This window comes from Brachyhypopomus gauderio, unplaced genomic scaffold, assembly GCF_052324685.1.
Source record: "Brachyhypopomus gauderio isolate BG-103 unplaced genomic scaffold, BGAUD_0.2 sc37, whole genome shotgun sequence".
Lineage (NCBI taxonomy): Eukaryota > Metazoa > Chordata > Actinopteri > Gymnotiformes > Hypopomidae > Brachyhypopomus > Brachyhypopomus gauderio.
This window is the reverse complement of record NW_027506867.1, coordinates 722,410-739,668: the sequence shown is the minus strand read 5'-3', so window position 1 is coordinate 739,668 and position 17,259 is coordinate 722,410. Positions and strand designations below refer to the sequence as shown.

The 17,259-nt window shown below is 41.5% G+C and overlaps 2 protein-coding genes and 1 long non-coding RNA gene across 5 annotated transcripts; 2 read left to right on the top strand and 1 right to left on the bottom strand.

Annotated features, from left to right (window-relative positions):
* Positions 1–4,677: 4,677 nt before the first annotated feature.
* Positions 4,678–9,321, top strand: LOC143485558 (keratin, type I cytoskeletal 13-like). 2 transcript variants are annotated; one of them, XM_076985010.1, is made up of 8 exons: positions 4,680–5,125; positions 5,563–5,645; positions 5,957–6,113; positions 6,917–7,078; positions 7,167–7,292; positions 7,442–7,662; positions 7,779–7,918; positions 9,009–9,321. In XM_076985010.1, the coding sequence occupies exons 1-8, from the start codon at positions 4,736–4,738 to the stop codon at positions 9,128–9,130; spliced, it is 1,401 nt and encodes a 466-aa protein (XP_076841125.1). In that variant the 5' UTR covers positions 4,680–4,735; the 3' UTR covers positions 9,131–9,321. The 2 variants fall into 2 exon arrangements, with proteins under 2 accessions (XP_076841126.1, XP_076841125.1); XM_076985011.1 differs by lacking the exons at positions 7,779–7,918; positions 9,009–9,321 and having other exon boundaries at positions 4,678–5,125; positions 7,442–7,666.
* LOC143485561 (uncharacterized) lies at positions 9,148–12,686 on the bottom strand. Its single transcript, XR_013122924.1, has 4 exons — positions 12,578–12,686; positions 9,975–10,032; positions 9,578–9,704; positions 9,148–9,470 (listed from the first exon to the last, which is right to left on the bottom strand). It is a non-coding gene; the product is annotated as an uncharacterized LOC143485561 (long non-coding RNA).
* On the top strand, positions 12,230–16,302 carry mmadhca (metabolism of cobalamin associated Da). Of its 2 annotated transcripts, none has more exons than XM_076985012.1 (8): positions 12,230–12,276; positions 13,286–13,325; positions 13,419–13,554; positions 13,745–13,965; positions 14,976–15,084; positions 15,343–15,458; positions 15,621–15,707; positions 15,982–16,302. In XM_076985012.1, the coding sequence occupies exons 2-8, from the start codon at positions 13,317–13,319 to the stop codon at positions 16,195–16,197; spliced, it is 894 nt and encodes a 297-aa protein (XP_076841127.1). In that variant the 5' UTR covers positions 12,230–12,276; positions 13,286–13,316; the 3' UTR covers positions 16,198–16,302. The 2 variants fall into 2 exon arrangements, with proteins under 2 accessions (XP_076841127.1, XP_076841128.1); XM_076985013.1 differs by lacking the exon at positions 12,230–12,276 and adding an exon at positions 12,288–12,392.
* Positions 16,303–17,259: the final 957 nt, after the last annotated feature.

Below are 17,259 nucleotides of genomic sequence, written 5' to 3'. Positions count from 1 at the left end.
CACTCTTCTTGAAGGGCCCTCAGGTCATTGAGGTTGTGGCGTACAGAGTTATCAGCCTCTACACAGCCAGAACTGATCTCATGGGTTTTCAGGTCTGGAGAAAGTGCCACACCATTTGAGGTACCGCAGTCTTTAGGAGCATTGCCATCCATGAAGCTCTCCTCGACGTCTCCAACATTGTTGCCAGCCATTATTTCTGCTCAGTGTGAATCGACTTTCATCGTTAAACAGCACTGAGGCCCCCTGGTCCCTCGTCCAGCATAAATGCTCCCTGGCCTGTGCAAGATGATGATGTCTGTGCCTGGTGATGTGGCTAGGTACACTTGCAGATTGTCTAGCACACAGACCACTCTGATGTAAACGGTTTTGAATGGTTTGACATGACACGGGTGCCTCTCAACTCCCTTAAATGTGTCTGGAGTTGTGTGGCATTCATCATCCGGTTTCATAGGGCTCCATTGTTCACACTGAAGGTCATCCGTGTTGGATGTGACCAAAGAAGGTGTACTTCTGTGACACTTCCAGACTCACTGTATCTCTGTTGCAACTTGACAGACCAAGTTCAGTGGCTGAGAACATCCTGTTTGGTGAGGTACTGTTGATCAATTGCTAGGGGTCGTCTTGGTCTTGTGATGTCAAATTGTGCACAGCCAAGTAGGACTGTTTAAATATCAATTCTGTTAAGCTCCTTTTTCTGTTAAGCTCCTTGTTAGAGAATAGCAAGTTCAATGTCATTCAAATAGAGAAGGTCATATTAAGTTCACCTGTACAGGTTAGAAAACATTTTAGGTTAATCCTGAAAGCCTGAAAACTCACTTTTTTGTAATTAGTGTATATTAAAAGTTTATTCTGTCATTGTAAAATACATTTCAGGGTATTATACTTGTGCAACTAAAAAGAAGAGGTCATAGACAGACCACAGAATGGAAATTTTGACTTTAAAATATTTACTTAGCTTTACATTATTTTTTCATAAGGCTCTCTAAAATAAACCACTTGAAACATTTTACAATCACAATGTCTCCAAATGTCACATTACAATTAAGATCTGTGTAACTGAGATACAAAATTTGTCATCAAGTCAATGGTTCTCATCTGAATAATGTCTGATTCAACTCATCAAATTTACTAAGGCACCACACAACTGGATCATCTATGCTGGAGCAGAACGACTCATTCCTGCAAAAACACCATTCCTAGAAATACATATCTAACTCTCTCCAAATTGGGGTGATGAACATAATGGTGAAGATAAGTCAGGTCAGTGGAAATGCATCACTGATTTTGAGATATGGATATTCACGGCCATTTGAGTCACATACAGACAGTGGCCTACATCCCATGCCCTGAGAGAGTGGAAATATGCTTTTAGCAACAGTTCGTGACCCCTTCGTTGCCATGCCTGACATTATGTGGAGCAGGCCTCTTAATCCTGGCCAAAGACTTCAATTAACTATCTGGCAGTGATGTGACCAAGAACAAATAAGCAATTTCTTGTTCTCCATGGTCTTTGGAAATTTGATATCCCCCCTTAAATCACACAACTGTGTATCACATTACCAGTAATCACTGGGGATATAAAAGTATGAATTACCAATTCTATAGAGTGAGAGAAACCATTAGATCCACTTTGATCTCGTTTGACACCGACTGCCTCGGGCCTAAGCAAAGCTGACGTTCAAAAAATAATTAAGCAAGGGAGAGGCACCAGCGGCTTTCAAAAGATCCAGAAGAGTCGCATAGTTGAGGTGTTAGTCTTGTCACAGCGGTTAGGAGAGCAGGGTTGCCAAGGTAGGGTGGCGTCTAGGCTCAGCACACGGCTCTGTGGCAACCAAAACAAACTAAACTGAAAAAGGGCACAGACAGATAATAGAAATAACTGTTCAGAGTGCCAGGATTTGGCAAGAACAGCCAGCCGTGGTAAATAAACAAATACGAGGCGAGGTATACTTACCATTTTGCCCATAGACCTCATCTGTGTCCAGGCTTGGTGATTTTAGAAGGTTTGCTTGACTTGGTGCAGGATATTAAACCATTGAATCCCAGGTTACGATTTCTTAGGTTGGAGTTAAAGGTAAGGTTTGCGTTTGAGCTTTTAGAAGCACTGTGTTATAGGAGGTAATAGGTTGTCTGCTACTGAGTGTGGAAGTGTCAGGTGTTAGATCATGTTGCAGACAAATATCTTGAATGGATTTTTAGGGAATTGCAACATTCTGAATGAAAATGTATAAGATGGAAAACCAATATTTCTTACCAATATTACTATTTTTTTTAATGATAATGATAATGAGCCATATTTGTCAATTGTGATTTCACCGCAATCGAAATTTGTCCTCCACATTTACCCATCTGTGCAATTAGAACATACACACACACACACACACTAGTGGTTACTAGGGGGCTGTGGTGCACACGTGCCCAGAGCGGTGGGCAGCCCTAGCCCGGCGCCCGGGGAGCAGTTGGGGTTAGGTGCCTTGCTCAAGGGCACCTCAGTCATGGCCTCAGGCCTGGGAATCGAACCCATGACCCTCCAGTCCAGGGGTGGCCAACCCGTCATAGACCAAGAGCCACTTTTCTTACTGTGTTACGGCAAAGAGCCACATCGTACATGGGCGAGTGTAATCTGTTGAGCGGGGGGGTTGGGGGGGGGGGGGGGTGGTGAGTGTAAATTATTAGCTGTGAAGACAGTCTAATGCGTGTTTTCCACTACGCCGGTTTTAAAAGTATTAGCGGCTCGCTAGGCTTGTAAACTAACCGCGCACCACGAAAATGTAGCAGTGTGTCGCCCCGTTTGTGCAGGTGAGCCCGCGGACCGGCTGGGGAGCCGCATGAAACCAGGCAAAGAGCCGCATGCGGCTCGCGAGCCGCGGGTTGGCCACCCCTGCTCCAGTCACAAGACCAGTTCCCTACCAGTGGGAAGAACCTACCAAGATATCTGTGATGATAACAGCTGTTTCTGAGCACAGTGAAAAGTAGACATTGCCATGTCTGCTGTGAAATGCATTTGCATGTTGAGAGAGCGATTTCAGATAGAATATGTTTCTTTTAGTTGATTGATGAAGCACCTATTTATCAAAATAGAGCCTTTTGTCCACATGCTGTCATGGTATATCATCACTGGTCTATGACCTGCTGATTTATATACCCTTTGCTTCCACCACAGTGAATACAACATATCCTTCTCGACTAAAAAGACACTGAGACATGCAAAAAGACATGCCCACACAACCCAAATATAACACAAATGTGACTTTGACCCCTGCATACCAGCGCCAGCCTATTTCTACATGACATCAAGGGAAAGCAGAACATTCAACATTATTTATTTGGCTTGTGTTCAAATGTCGGGCAAATTGCGGATAATTACATCATAAAATATTCCAGCTTCAAACTCGAGTCAGTCATCAGAAACATTTTCTGGGAATTTAACCTGGTCTGATTCTGGCTTGTCATGTTCACACATTGGCTATTGGCTATTTATTTGGGGGAGGAGGTTGTTTTTTTTTAGTGAGAATGAAGCATCTCGAAGAGGGAGATCTTCAAGGCGGATTGGCTTCCCTGTCATGGGTGTTTCCACATTTGATCTGGGTCTACCCATTTAGTCCTGCCTCAGGATTTATTTGTGTTTAAACATGCGAATGAGGCCCACATGCTCCCACTGACTAAGTAAGGTGTGTAATTGAAAATAAATTAAAATGCTTTATGTTCAGAGGACATTGCACATCTGTTGAGTGTAAACTTACACACCTTGTTCCAGGACAATGCGGTAACTTGCTGGACCAATTCAACCACCTGAGCAAGCAGCACCTGCTGCACTTGATTGGACTCCGGCGATCCTTCAGTTAATTACTAATGACATTTCTAAAGAAAAAAGGATGAATTTCCTCTTTCGACATCCAAAGAGCAATTTGGTCCAGGGGCGAATTGCATCACTGAAACTATTCTTATGCAACTAGCAAGTTCATAGATTTCCTGGAGCTTGTCTGAACACTGCTGCCACCTCTATGTTACTTCCACTACACATTCAGTGATTTACAGACACGTGTTTCGGTATTAGTGTCACCCCCAAGGCTGGACGATGGTTCAGGTCACAGTTACTAACAGTTCTACTCCCCCATAGCAAAACAGAAACTGGTCCAATATAGGCTATAAATAGAATATAAATAAATAGAGTAAATAAATAGAATATGTGTACTAAAGGAGTCACTTGAGTCCCCTGAACATGCGACACGACAATCAAATGGTTAAGTGTTGTGTTCTCTATTCTAAAATGTTAGTGTTGTACTTGTGATAGTCACTGACATTATTTGTCATGTTCACTGTCATTTACTAAGGATAATTTTCTGTAAACTGATGAAAAGTAGTCAGTCGTCGCCTCATAAGTTTGTAATTCTGTTCCATGTTTGCCCATTATTGAATTCAAATTGCCAAAACATGCGATACCTGAGGATGTTTAAAGTGTTATCAGTTGGCGTGTAGCTCATAATGAACACCTTTAGGAGCGCGATGAACGTGCACGTAACGTGTGAGTAGTTATTCCCACCGCGCCCCATACGGGCAAACTTTTTTTGGACTCGCCCTGGACACACCTGTGCATGCGTCTCAGATATGCATCACTGTAAATAGTTTAATGGAGCCCCGCCCTGTTGTGTGTATAAAGAGAGCCCCCTGATCCGAGGACAACACCGAACTGTTTTCCCACGTTAGTCAGGTATCTGAAATAACCAGGTGAACGATGAGTGGCGCGTTTTCCAGCTATTCCTCCCGTCAGAACTCCTCGATCTCCCTGACCGGAGCGTACCCAACGCGCTTGTCTAGCGCTCGCTCCCAGAGCATCTATGGGAGCGCGGACGCGATGGGTGCGCGCTCGTCCCAGGGTGGATGGATGAAGCAGGGGTTCGACGTGAACGAGGCGTTCGACAATGGGCTCAACGTGTCCCAGAACGAGAAGGCCACCATGCAAAATCTCAACGATCGGCTGGCCACTTACTTGGACAAGGTGCGCGCACTGGAAAAAGCCAACGCCGAACTGGAGCGCCAGATCCGGGAGTGGTCCGAGAAGAAGACCCTGGTCAGCCGAGATTACAGCCCTTATTTCGCTACCATCGCCGACCTGCGCCAGAAGGTAAGAAACCCATCAGAATGTAGTGTATGACAGTAGCGGTTAAAAAAAATAAGTAATGGTCAAAGACGTTCATGTGGGTTATAAAGTAAAATAAGGACAAATAATTTGCAATGCATTATTATTAATAATTTTATAAAACAAACAACTAATGCAAAAATAACTGTGACAGTCCATGCGTAGTGGGACTATTATCACATAACTACACTTCGAATTTCGAGTTCTGTTTGCACAATCCAGTGGCACAATTACTATAGAACACTTTTAATACATTGTCTTGAATTAAACATACCTGTAAATTAAGCTGTTGATATCCCCGATCGGATTATTTTATTTACATTAAATTAAATTAAATTAAATTATGTTAACCTTCTTAATGCGATCTGTGTTTCGATGTCACAGCCTTTTGGAAAATCTAAAACTCTAAATTTCTTCTTCAGATCCACGTTGCCAGCCTTGAAAACGCCAGGGTCATCCTTAACATTGACAATGCTAAACTCGCTGCAGAAGACTTCAGAGTCAAGTCAGTATTACTCAAAATATTGTTCGTTTAAATGTAATACATATAAGTTATATATAATTCAACCCCTTATTTACAAGGTAGACAACATAATGACCATCGACAGGTTATTCTAGGTTATATCATCTAGTCTACAATGGAGTTTCCTCTGTTATTCCTATAGAATAATCCACTTTTGAGTTTCAAAGTATTCGTGTCATTCGTGTCAGTACTGTCGGACATTTAGAACAGAAAAATATTATTTTAATTAATATACATAAAAAATTAAAACGGTAAGGCGCAAGTATTAACGGAGTAACCCTTTTGACGAGCAGGTACGAGAACGAGCTGTCGATGCGCCAGTCGGTGGAGGCTGACGTGGCCGGTCTGCGGAGAGTCCTGGACGAGCTGACGATGGCGCGCTCCGACCTGGAGATGCGCATCGAAGAACTCAAAGAGGAGCTCGTGTACCTCAAAAAGAACCACGAGGAGGTTTGAGCATCTTACCCTTCACATACCAAAGCAAAACTCTTAAAATATGTTAAATTATAAAAGTTTTGAAAACTTCACTAATTCTAAACTAAGTTTAATGGACTGCTACTCATTAAATTCGCGTGCCCTATACTTCTTAATTACGGTACTCTGCGGACTCCGCGGCTTTAGTGTTCATTTTATAACTTTAACCAGTTTAGAAATAACGTAATATAGTTTAAATAGCATATGTACCAAGTTAATTGAGTGTGAAAATTATTATACAAAAGTGAGCTCCGCTTCACCAGGATTTTAAACCAGTTCCAAAATTCAGCAATCGAGTTTTAACGGTGAAGAAGCAGGAAGCCACCAGATGGCGCTGTTTGCACTCAGGCTCGCAGAATTCATATTTCAAAACAATCCTCTTAAGACAGGTCCTCACCCCCAACCTGTTCTGTTATTAACTTGATGTTGACTAGTGTTTAACCGTAATATTATTTAAACAGCACTGAAATACCCTTTAACAGGAGCAGTGGTGAGATAAAATTATTCCGCATGGGAGAGTGATATTAGAGAGTGATATTAGAGAGTGACATTAGAGAGTGATATTAGAGAGTGATATTAGAGAGTGATATTAGAGAGTGACATTAGAGAGTGACATTAGAGAGTGACATTAGAAAGTGATATTAGAGAGTGACATTAGAGAGTGATATTAGAGAGTGATATTAGAGAGTGACATTAGAGAGTGATATTAGAGAGTGATATTAGAGAGTGATGTTATTGTGAGACAGATGGACATGGTTGCTCATTCCTTTACTGTGTAGGAGATGGCAGCCCAGAGAAGCATGTCCAGCAGTTCGGTCAACGTGGACGTGGACGCCCCGCCCCAGCAGGACCTGGCCCGCATGTTGGAGGAGATCAGGAGCCAGTATGAAGGCATCGTGGACAAGAACCGTCGCGACATGGAGTCATGGTACAAAGCCAAGGTGAAGACGAGCGGCATGCGACCCTTAGGTAGGCGCCCTCGTCAAGTGGGTTCGTCTGACCTTTGACCTCTCCTTTCTCCTCCGACAGTTTGACGAGGTGAATAAGCAGGTGAAGGAGAGCACGCAGGTGATACAGTCGTCTCACAGCGAGATCAGCGAGCTCAAGAGGACACTGCAGGCTCTGGAGATTGAGCTGCAGTCTCAGCTTAGCCTGGTACACACACACACACACACACACATACAAAAACACACACACACAAACAAAACAACAGACACTTCAGCCCCACATGAATTAAACAAACGTTTTTGGTGATGTAACAATCCTAACCCCGCCCACTCACCATCTCCTCTCTGATTGGACAGAAAGCGGCTCTGGAGGGCACTCTGCACGACACGGAGTCCAGGTACAGCCTTAAGCTCAGCCAGCTGCAGGGCATGATCAACAACCTGCAAGGCGAGATCACCCAGATCCGCATGGACATGGAGAGACAGGACGGTGAATACAGGATGCTCCTGGACATCAAGACCAGGCTGGAGATGGAGATCGCAGAGTACAGGAGACTGCTGGAAGGGGAAGACGTCAAGTAAGTCTGCACCTGAGGACACTGTGTGTGCATGAGTGGAAACTTGGTGGTTCTGGGTGGTGTTTCCCGTGACTGTTGCTCTGAGTCCTTGTCTTGAGTCTTTTCTGTTGCTTCAGTTCGTCCAGGAAAACTGCAACAGTGACCAAAGTCGTTGAAACCAGGACTAGCCAGGCCCAGTCCAGTTCAAACTCCAAGTCCAGTTCAGTCTCCCAGTCCACCATTGTACGTGAACCTTCTCCTCCCCCAGCTCCTAAACGTAAGTCACCACATTGCACTTTACACAGTTTTAAGAATATAGTAGTAATTACAGGGCATTTATATATATATAATTTATGTATATAATAAAAATATATAATTTTTATTCAAAAAAAAAAAAAAAAAAAATATATATATATATATATATATATATATATATATATATATATATATATATATCAGTGGGAAACCGTCAGGGCCCTCTACGCCCTCTCAGAGGGCCTAAAATATTCTTAAAGCATTATATATATAATTATCCAATTTTATTTTATCTACTTACAGTTTGAAATATAAGCAAATAAATTATTCAACCGTGTCTATTCAATCTGTGTTGGAAGGTGAGCGGTTAAGTGGAAGCCTGTGAGCCTGTGTCTCCCCCTATCAGGACTGTGATGCCCGCTGTTCGTTTACAGAGGGCCTGGCAGTTATAATTCAGCGCAATACCAGTTTCAAATGACAGCAAAATTGACCAATCATATCTTCTCTCTTAGTGGGCGGGCTTAACTGTATGATAATTTCCGCCCGCTATGGCGACGCTAGCTGTCGTTAGCACCACCGCTAGCTAGTTTCGATTCATCCCTTTGACGTCCTCGTGCGCGTTGTTTACATATTCCGCTTCCGAGAACCACGGAGCTGTGAACCTTATTTTGTTTGGAAACTTATTTTGCTTAGGCCGTTATCTAGTACAGATATTATTGTTTATTGCGTTTTTAAAGCTGTACTGTCGTCTCAGTTTTTCTTTATTGCAGTTTATTAAGAAAGGAAAAAAAAAATTTCGGGGGGGGGGGGGGGGGGGTAGCGGGCCCAGGTTTAAAGGTCACGGTTCGCTACAGATATATATATATATATATATATATATATATATAGGGCATTTAAATGTATTTTTTTAGAACATATAAAGGTATTTTCCCATCAGTGGTCTTGGGTAAATGCATAAGAAAATGAAAAATGAAAGTTAGTAAATCCAAATGGTTTGACAAACACCAAAGATGGATGAAAGATGGATTCGCTGGCAGTTTAGAAAGGTGTAAACGTTTTGTGAATTTTGCTGTTCAAGGCTTAACGTGTTCTCCCAATCCCCATCCCTTCAGACGTTCCCGTGGTAACTCAACGTGTGCGAACTGTGATCGAAGAGATCGTTGACGGTCAGGTGGTGTCACGCACTGAGGACGTGGACACAAAGGTCGTGGACACAAAGGTCGCGAAGAAATAAACCAACCCTCTCCCCACCTCCACAGTGATCACCACGAAACCAAAAAGCCTCAACCATGGCACTGTCTCTGATGGTGGGACAAGAATATAAAATTCAGTGTGACTTTGTAACTTTTTTATAATTTTGAATATTAAAATATTGGATTGAAGCGAATTTTCACAAAGCACCAAAATAAAGAATCAGAATCACAAGTCGTTAGTGTCTGGATTTCATTTCAGGATGTGGGTTCACACCGACACTGTGCTGGAATGTTGCTTTGTTATTCACAGCTCAAGACCTCCTGCGGTGACCACACCTCTCCCCGACTCAGATCAGTGGTGGCGGAGGAAGCATGACTATTCTAGAACAGAAATCAAGTAGAAGACAGTAGAAAAATATAATCCATAAAAGCACAGGGGAGACTATCATTAAAATATAGATAAAATATGGAACAAGTATCATTCCCACCAGAACCGGTCAACCTCCAAATGACACTATACAGGGAAATTGTAGCCACCATGAGGCCCGTGCATATCTAAAGGACTTCCCGTCCTTTCAAGGTATGCAGGAAACTGCATGACATCTCATTTCCAGCCTGTAGATGGGGAGAGTCCTTTGTTAAAAAAAATAGCAAAAGCTCATATCAGATCTTGGCTTTTGCTCAAAAGCATGTGAGAGTAAAGTTTCTATGGGCTGGTCAGACCGAAACTCTACTATTAAATATCATGGTTGTGCACTGAAGTAATGTAATCTCCATGGTGGTGATGGGGGTGGCAGACCTTTATTTTGGGGAGGCCTATCATCATTGAAAGCTCATATAAGCAGGAAGTTAAATGGATGGAGCGAGATACAGGGAAAAACCTACTGCAGTCTCTGGAAGCGTCTTGAGTCTCTGGTCACAACAGCGACTGGATGGCTACCTTCTACAGTTAAAAATAAAATAAACACAGAATAAAAATAGAACAGAGATTTATATATATATATATATATATATATATATGGTAATAGCAATGAAAGGACTAGCTGCCTACTTAGACTTGAAAACTCCAAACTCTAAAGAGCTTGGTGTACCAATCGACTCTGATCTCAGTTTCAGTCATGTAAAATCAGTAACTAAATCAGTGTTTCATAATCTTAAGAACATCAATAAGATCAGAGATATCTTGACTACAGCAGATCTTGAGTCACTCGTCCTTGCTTTTGTCTCTAGCATTGTTGATTACTCTAATAGCCTCTTAACATTGCTTTAAAAAAATACGATCAAATAGCTACAACTGATTCAAAATTCAACTGCTAGAGGTCTTACTAGGAGCAAAAGAAGTGATCACATCACCCACCTTAAGTTCTTACACTGGCTACTAGCACAATACAGGATAGACTTCAAGGTGTTATTGGTCTATAAACCATTTATTGGTGTAGGATCAGTGTATTTATGTTTTATGCTGAAGAGTTATGAGCCAGGCAAAAATCTTTATTAGGTCATTAGGAACTAAATAGTTAATCCTGGCCAAGGTAAGAACTAAGCAAGGAGAGGCTGCATTTAGCCATTATGTTGTTTCTAAATGGAACCAACTGTCAGAGGATATATTTTAAGTCAAAGATAAAATTAGCCCAGGCTTTTGGTTATGTTATGTTTTGTTATGTTATGTTGATTTTAGATACAATTTTATTCCTATAAAATTTAGTTTTTACTTTTTATTTATTATAATTTTTGTCAATGACCTTCTCAAAGTGACTGATCTTGGGTCATAATAGGATTCTTGTTTTTCCTGTGTAAAGCACTTTGAGTTGCTGTTGTGTATGAAAGGTTATATAAATAAACTTGCCCTGTACCCTGTAAACTTGTACCCTAAAAATGCTTATGTTGCATATGATGTTATGCAACAAAAGTGGTTGGTGCTTAGCGTACAAACCTCTTTTAACTAGTAATTTTTTTACTTTTAGTGTGCAGAATTGTGTCTATAATGCTTAATTGTTCCTTTTGCAGGTTAAACTAGTGTAACTACTGTACAATGATGGCTTCATCAACCAGTGCAACGATAGCTACCAGAAAGAAAACTGAGATATGGCTTATTGGACAGATGTCCTCTTTTTTAGACAGTGTTATGCTTCCTTCAAAAAGGGAAGTGTTGGCCCTTTTCTTCCATTACAAGAAGATTGCCAAGTAAAGCATTAGGGAAGCATTACATTCCACAGCAAATGATGTTTTTGAAGTTTGGTCAAAGGCCCGAATATCAGTGCAATTAAAGAAGCACGTTGTCCCTAAAATCGAAAACATTTACAAGGAATGGGAAAAGTTGAAGAAAAATAAAGAGAATAAAGCTAAGCATTCAGATTATTTGAAACAAAAGGAAGACCAATGGAATGAAGGGTTAGAAGAACTATTCGATATTGCCCATGGCAACGCATTGGAAATGATCACCATTCAGGAGGATAAGGACTTCCTATTATGCCAAAAGAGTTCAAAATTCAAAAATATAGACAGAAATATCCTGACAGAAAAAAGACAACTCTCATGAGCGATTAATCTTAGTACAGTAACTATTGTCTTAAATAAACCTACAATCAAAGTAAAAAAGCATGTTTATTGCTGTCTTTTAATAAATAAGTAGAAATGCAATGACAGAAAATGGATTTTTTAAATGCATGTAATAAGTAAATAAATGTGTACCAAGAAAATGAGTCATTATCACCAGTCTCCATCAGTGTTATAATTTTTTTCCTATGTTAATGACTAAGAGCGCTACTAAGAGTAGCATCACACAGCCTACAATTATTAGGCTACTGATTACTATTATTGTTATTGGTAAAGGAGCAAAGCAGTGTAATGTAAAATAAAGCATTTAATTTGAAGAAAAATGTTTTGTCATTGCCTGCATGATAACTGTATGAAAAAAAATCTATTCACACTTGTGCATCATAAATTTATTAGGAAATATAGATGTTCCCATATGCAGATAACATGCTGTTTGTACAGACCGTTTGCCAGCCCGTCGGGAACAAAACAGAGCAAAACAAACTACAACCAGACTACCTTTTCAGCAGCACATAAGCGACAAGGGGTCTTTTATTATGACAGGACACGTGGTATTACCGCGACTTCCTCCCAATGACGAACGTGTTACGTGAGTATGTTGAGGGGTGGGCTGTCAATTGACCAAAACAAGGTAACATTAGCAAGCTAATCCTCTGACTGTTTAGGAAAGAACCTTGTTTTCTATTACAAAATAATTTATATATCTATATATTTAAATGCTATACGTAATTACATCGAGCAGCTAAGGTGAATTTAATTGCTATTTATACTATAGTAGAACATGAAAGTGGTAGAACCTGGCTAACCTAGTCATGTAGCTAACAGGTCTGAGGGACACAGGCTGTCATCTTCATCTTCATCTTCTTCTTCATCTTCATCTTCATTCATAACTACATAATTAAGTCGCTGTGATGTGTTCGAGTGGTACTTACCTTAGACGAGACCGAATGAAGACCGTAGATGACTACATGTCTAGTTAATACGAGAAGTCCAGACCAGAACTGGTCCATAAGTCGTCTAGCAGTAATAACATGTTAAGGCATCGGGGTCTTAGGCTCGACTGAGGTTGGCATGTCATATAATTGACGTTTAAATCGAGACAATGTATGACTTTCAAATATTCATTAGGCTCCTATAATGGGTATACACATGCATCTCTACTGGCACACAATATATTTTTATTTTTTGTGTCGGTGTGCATCTGTACATGTTTTTGGTATATTTAGTCGTATGCAAAGTTGGAAAATCCCTGATCATCTTTTTGATTTTCTGACAAATACATTAACTGCCTCTGCACGCTTTTTTTTAACCTAAAAAGTTAAATTCAGTAAATAAATGCACTAAAACCTGTCAAAAAAACTAAGTTTGTAGAGATTTTTTTTCAATTAGAGCCTCAAATCATGAAATTTGTCTGGGGCCATTCAAATATTGGCATAATAGTGACCCACTAAAAACTGGTCCCCAATCAGAAATGCAAGATGCTGATGCCTTTCTATGTTATTACTGTGTCTTCAGTGAAGAGTGAATCTTAATTCATTAAGAACCAAATTCCTTGCTGTGTTATCGTGATATGATCCTGTTGTTTGTTCAGGCTAACAGCTGCTTTTCCATGTGTGATATCTTACGTTGTTTTTCTGTAGGGTGAGATTACAGAGGGCCGCGGCCACCAGTATGGCAAATGTGAGCATCTCATTTACCTCGTGAAATTATTCTGTTGTAAACACTGCTGTCAGGCGTGATTGTGGTAATTTGTATCTATGCTGTGGTCCACAGGTGCTTTGTAGAAGCTCTAGGTTTTTTGTGGGCCAGGCTGTAGCCCGGAGGGTTGTAGTGGCATTCAGACATTTCTCCACAGCTGGGTCTTCCGGATCAGATGAGCCTTATGTAGCGGTTTCATCTCAGGATTCAGGTAACTGCCGAAGGCATTAGTCTTGTCAGTGTGATTTGCTCCTATTATTATAGTAAATGGGTATTTTGGACTATGAATTAATTACGCCTTCGAGTCTACAGACAAGTTAATTGCAACAGTCCAGTGATGGAGGTGTGTCTTGTGAACTGTGCGTTGAATAACCTGTCTGGGCTTGTGTGTGTGTGTGTAGTAGGTCCTAGAACAGTGTGGCCTGATGAGACCATGGGCCCGTTTGGACCTCAAGACAAGCGTTTCCAGTTGCCGGGCAACGTGGGTTTTGATTGTCATCTGGGTGGCACGGGTAACCAGTGGGGGTTGCTGGGACACCGTGTGGTTCCTGACATTCTCTCCGCCCCCTCCAGCAGCGACAGACACGAGTTTGTGCTCATGCAGTTTGTTAGTGAATACCAGGTGAGCAACTGTCATAAATCCCAGGGCGAGGTTTGGGTTTCTTTTCTGGACACGTTGTATCGTAGCTTTGGATTAAGTTGTCCTTCCAACAGGAATTCTCCACTTATCGTCTTGCAGTGGGATTTTCTTATGTCTGGAGTAAAGTGGTCCTCTAATTAAGCATGTTTTGATGTCTACATCAAGACTTAGTTTTAACCTTGAGCTGCTGACAAACAATTGTGTGTTCAGATGCACTATTTCTAGCAATTGTATATTAAAAAGTACCTTTGCAAGTTTGTAAATTTGTAACAATAGGTATATTTCCACAGATTTTAAATAGCATGTAATGGGTAAATTATATAAAACAAGTGTCATCATCAGGATAGATGATAATAGATTCTCTTAGACATTACATATAGTGAGTGCATTTACATGCACTTAGTAATCCAATCATTAGCAGATTTCTGCATTTATCTGACTATTAAAGTGTTAACATAGTATTCAGAGTAGTCTGATTACGTTCGTCGGATTAAAGCCATAATCAGGTTTCTTGCGGTCCAGTAGAGAGAGGCAGATCTCAGCTCAGTAATTGGGTTTCTTAGTGCATGTATCTGCAGGCTCATTTTTTCCAGATTTCTTAGACAGTGTCTGTGCAACAACAAAACCTTTCTGCAGTGATAATGAAACTAAGTGCGTCCTTTCGTAGATGGTAGGAAATGTAGAAATGCAGAACGTTTTAAGCTTACTGGATGTGTTATTACTTCTGTGAGTTTACTGAAAGTCTGCAAAGCAGAAAACATGTCAACAAAGTTTTACCATTAACATTAGCTAACATTAGATAATTAGCTAACATTAACTTCCAAATTTCAGAAAGTTTCCACATTTAGAAGGCTGCTTAAGGGTGGAAAAGAAACAAAAAAAAAATTTGTTTGCTGAATTTATCAGCCTTTAAATCTTGTGGTCAGTCTTCGTAAGTCACTGTTATGAGGGATAGAGATCTCACCATTTGATCTCCATGTGTGTTGTTTCAGAGTAAAGAAGTCTCGGTATGGAACCAGAGCGCCAGCAGAGCGGAGGTCTATTTTGCCCACCGTGGTTTGGAGTGCTCGATGCATTCCTGCCCTGAGCTGCTGAAGCAAGGTGAGCTACTTTTCTGCGTGCATTAAAACGTTAAAATGATGCAGCGAGGCCTTCTAGCTCGTTCGGCTTTCGGTTCGACAAGATCAAGGAAGCAGCGCTGTGAGGCTGGCGAATACATTACCCCTCACTTCCTGTTTTTCGAAGTGGACAGGGACACCACTGATCTTTTGGACAGCCCCGATTGGTTTTGCAACTAATCAGTCATATCGGTTAACACAGCGATAACTAACGATCCCCTTTAATTACCATCTTCTACAGAACTGGAGTCGTTTTTTCCGACACTTCCTGCCAGTGCCATTACTGTTGTGACAGTAACCCAGAAACAGACAGTAACACAGACGGAAGAAGCGGACCGAGATCAGCTGCTAGATACAGTAAGTGCGCCGATCCATCAGACCTGCATGATTACGGCAACCCAACTATCACAGCCATTGTAAACTGTCCGTGTTGTCCAGCGTAACATCCTGCTGAACACAGGCCTCAGTTTCTGCATTGGGATTAGTGTGCTGACTGCGGTGTGTGTGTCTCCACTGCAGTTTGTTAGTGGTGCTAAGGAGATGTGCTTCATGCTCTGGAAGGGCGGTTACTGGGCGGACTTCATTGACCCGTCATCCGGGAAAGCTGTAAGCTCATTGGCCGGCACTCCTCTCTGGCATTCTTAAATATTCTCAATCGTTATTTAAATGTATTTTATTTGAATAACGATGATATATTGTTTGAGTATGTCTGAGAATCATTCTTGCGTTTAGTGTACTTAAAGTTCAGGGACGCCAGATGAATAACTGCTAAATCTGGCAGTCTAGAATGTGAGCACTTACAAATAAAATATATTTATAAACGATGTGTTAGATGAAATGTCTGCTGCGTCAGCTCATCTGTGATCTAATCCCACGACAGTTTTTCGGAGCGCCGCAACACGACTCCATTCTGGAGCCTGAGCCATCTAACCCTTCTGGGTTCCACATCGAGGACGTGGCGTCCTGTAGAGTCGTACGTCACCTGCCCAAAGACACGGCCTTGTTCGTGGGAACGCTGCTCACCAACGCCCCTCCCAGCAGCCTCGTAACGGAGAGGCTCCCAGGACAGGCCGCGGACCCCGAGGACGTAGACTGAGGCAGCCAAGCGCACGCCTGTACCGCTGGGGTGGGGTGGGGGCTTTTGAATAAAAATTGTTACATATGTGACAGTGTGAGGACTGTAATAAATTATTTACTTATATGCTGATGTGTTTTGTCCTCTGATTGGAGTTCAGTTGTCCGTGTTCAAAGGATCTGCTTAAAGCAAAAGTTAAGCTAACAGGCATGAAAATGGGTCAGGGGTTAAAAAGGTGAGAAGACCGGGGGGCGGGGCATGTGACGTCATGGGGATACGGCGACGGGGCGTTGACATGTGACGTCATGGGTATACTGCGACGGGGGTGGGGGGGGGGGGGGGTTTGGGGGTGGCTGATGGTGTACGGGGATACAGCGACAGGTGATGCCAAATATTACGGAGCTCGTAAGGTGACGTCATGTAAAAAATATAATAACGCGTTGCCACGACTTACTAACGCGTGCGAACAAGATAATTAAGTATTACTTTATATAAGGCCAGGTTTACCTTCCTTGGGCAGTCAGTTCGCGAACATCCCTGGGATCTGCTTGCTTTGCTGTGAAAAAATAAACTTTGTTGCCGCGTGTGAAAGGCGACGTTAGTATCTCAAAACCATTACGTCTTAATGAACCAATACATATATCAGCGGCGAAAATTATTGTAAAAATACCAGGTTTACGTGTTTTTATTTTCTAACATGAGCTAAAGCACAGAGTAGACTCAAACGACAAGAGTTTACAACTTCATCTTCAACCTTTTCAGCCCTGGTGCGAATGTGATCCTCACACGTCCCTGGATTCACCAGTTACAACTACAGACACACTAGAAAAAAATATTTTCTTATTTTATGTCACCGTTAACTACACGGGGTTGACGCGAACTTAAATAGGTAGATAGATGGGCCTATTATCACAAGAGCTTGTGGTTAGATCTGACAGTGTTCAACGCTGTAGCGAACGGCAGTAACTTTGTTTTACCGCAAAATATGAAAACGATTGAAACCATTAATAACCCAATTAAATCCACCCAATTAAAAATGTACGATCTGGTAAATGTAGTGGTAAATGTACGATCTGGTAAATG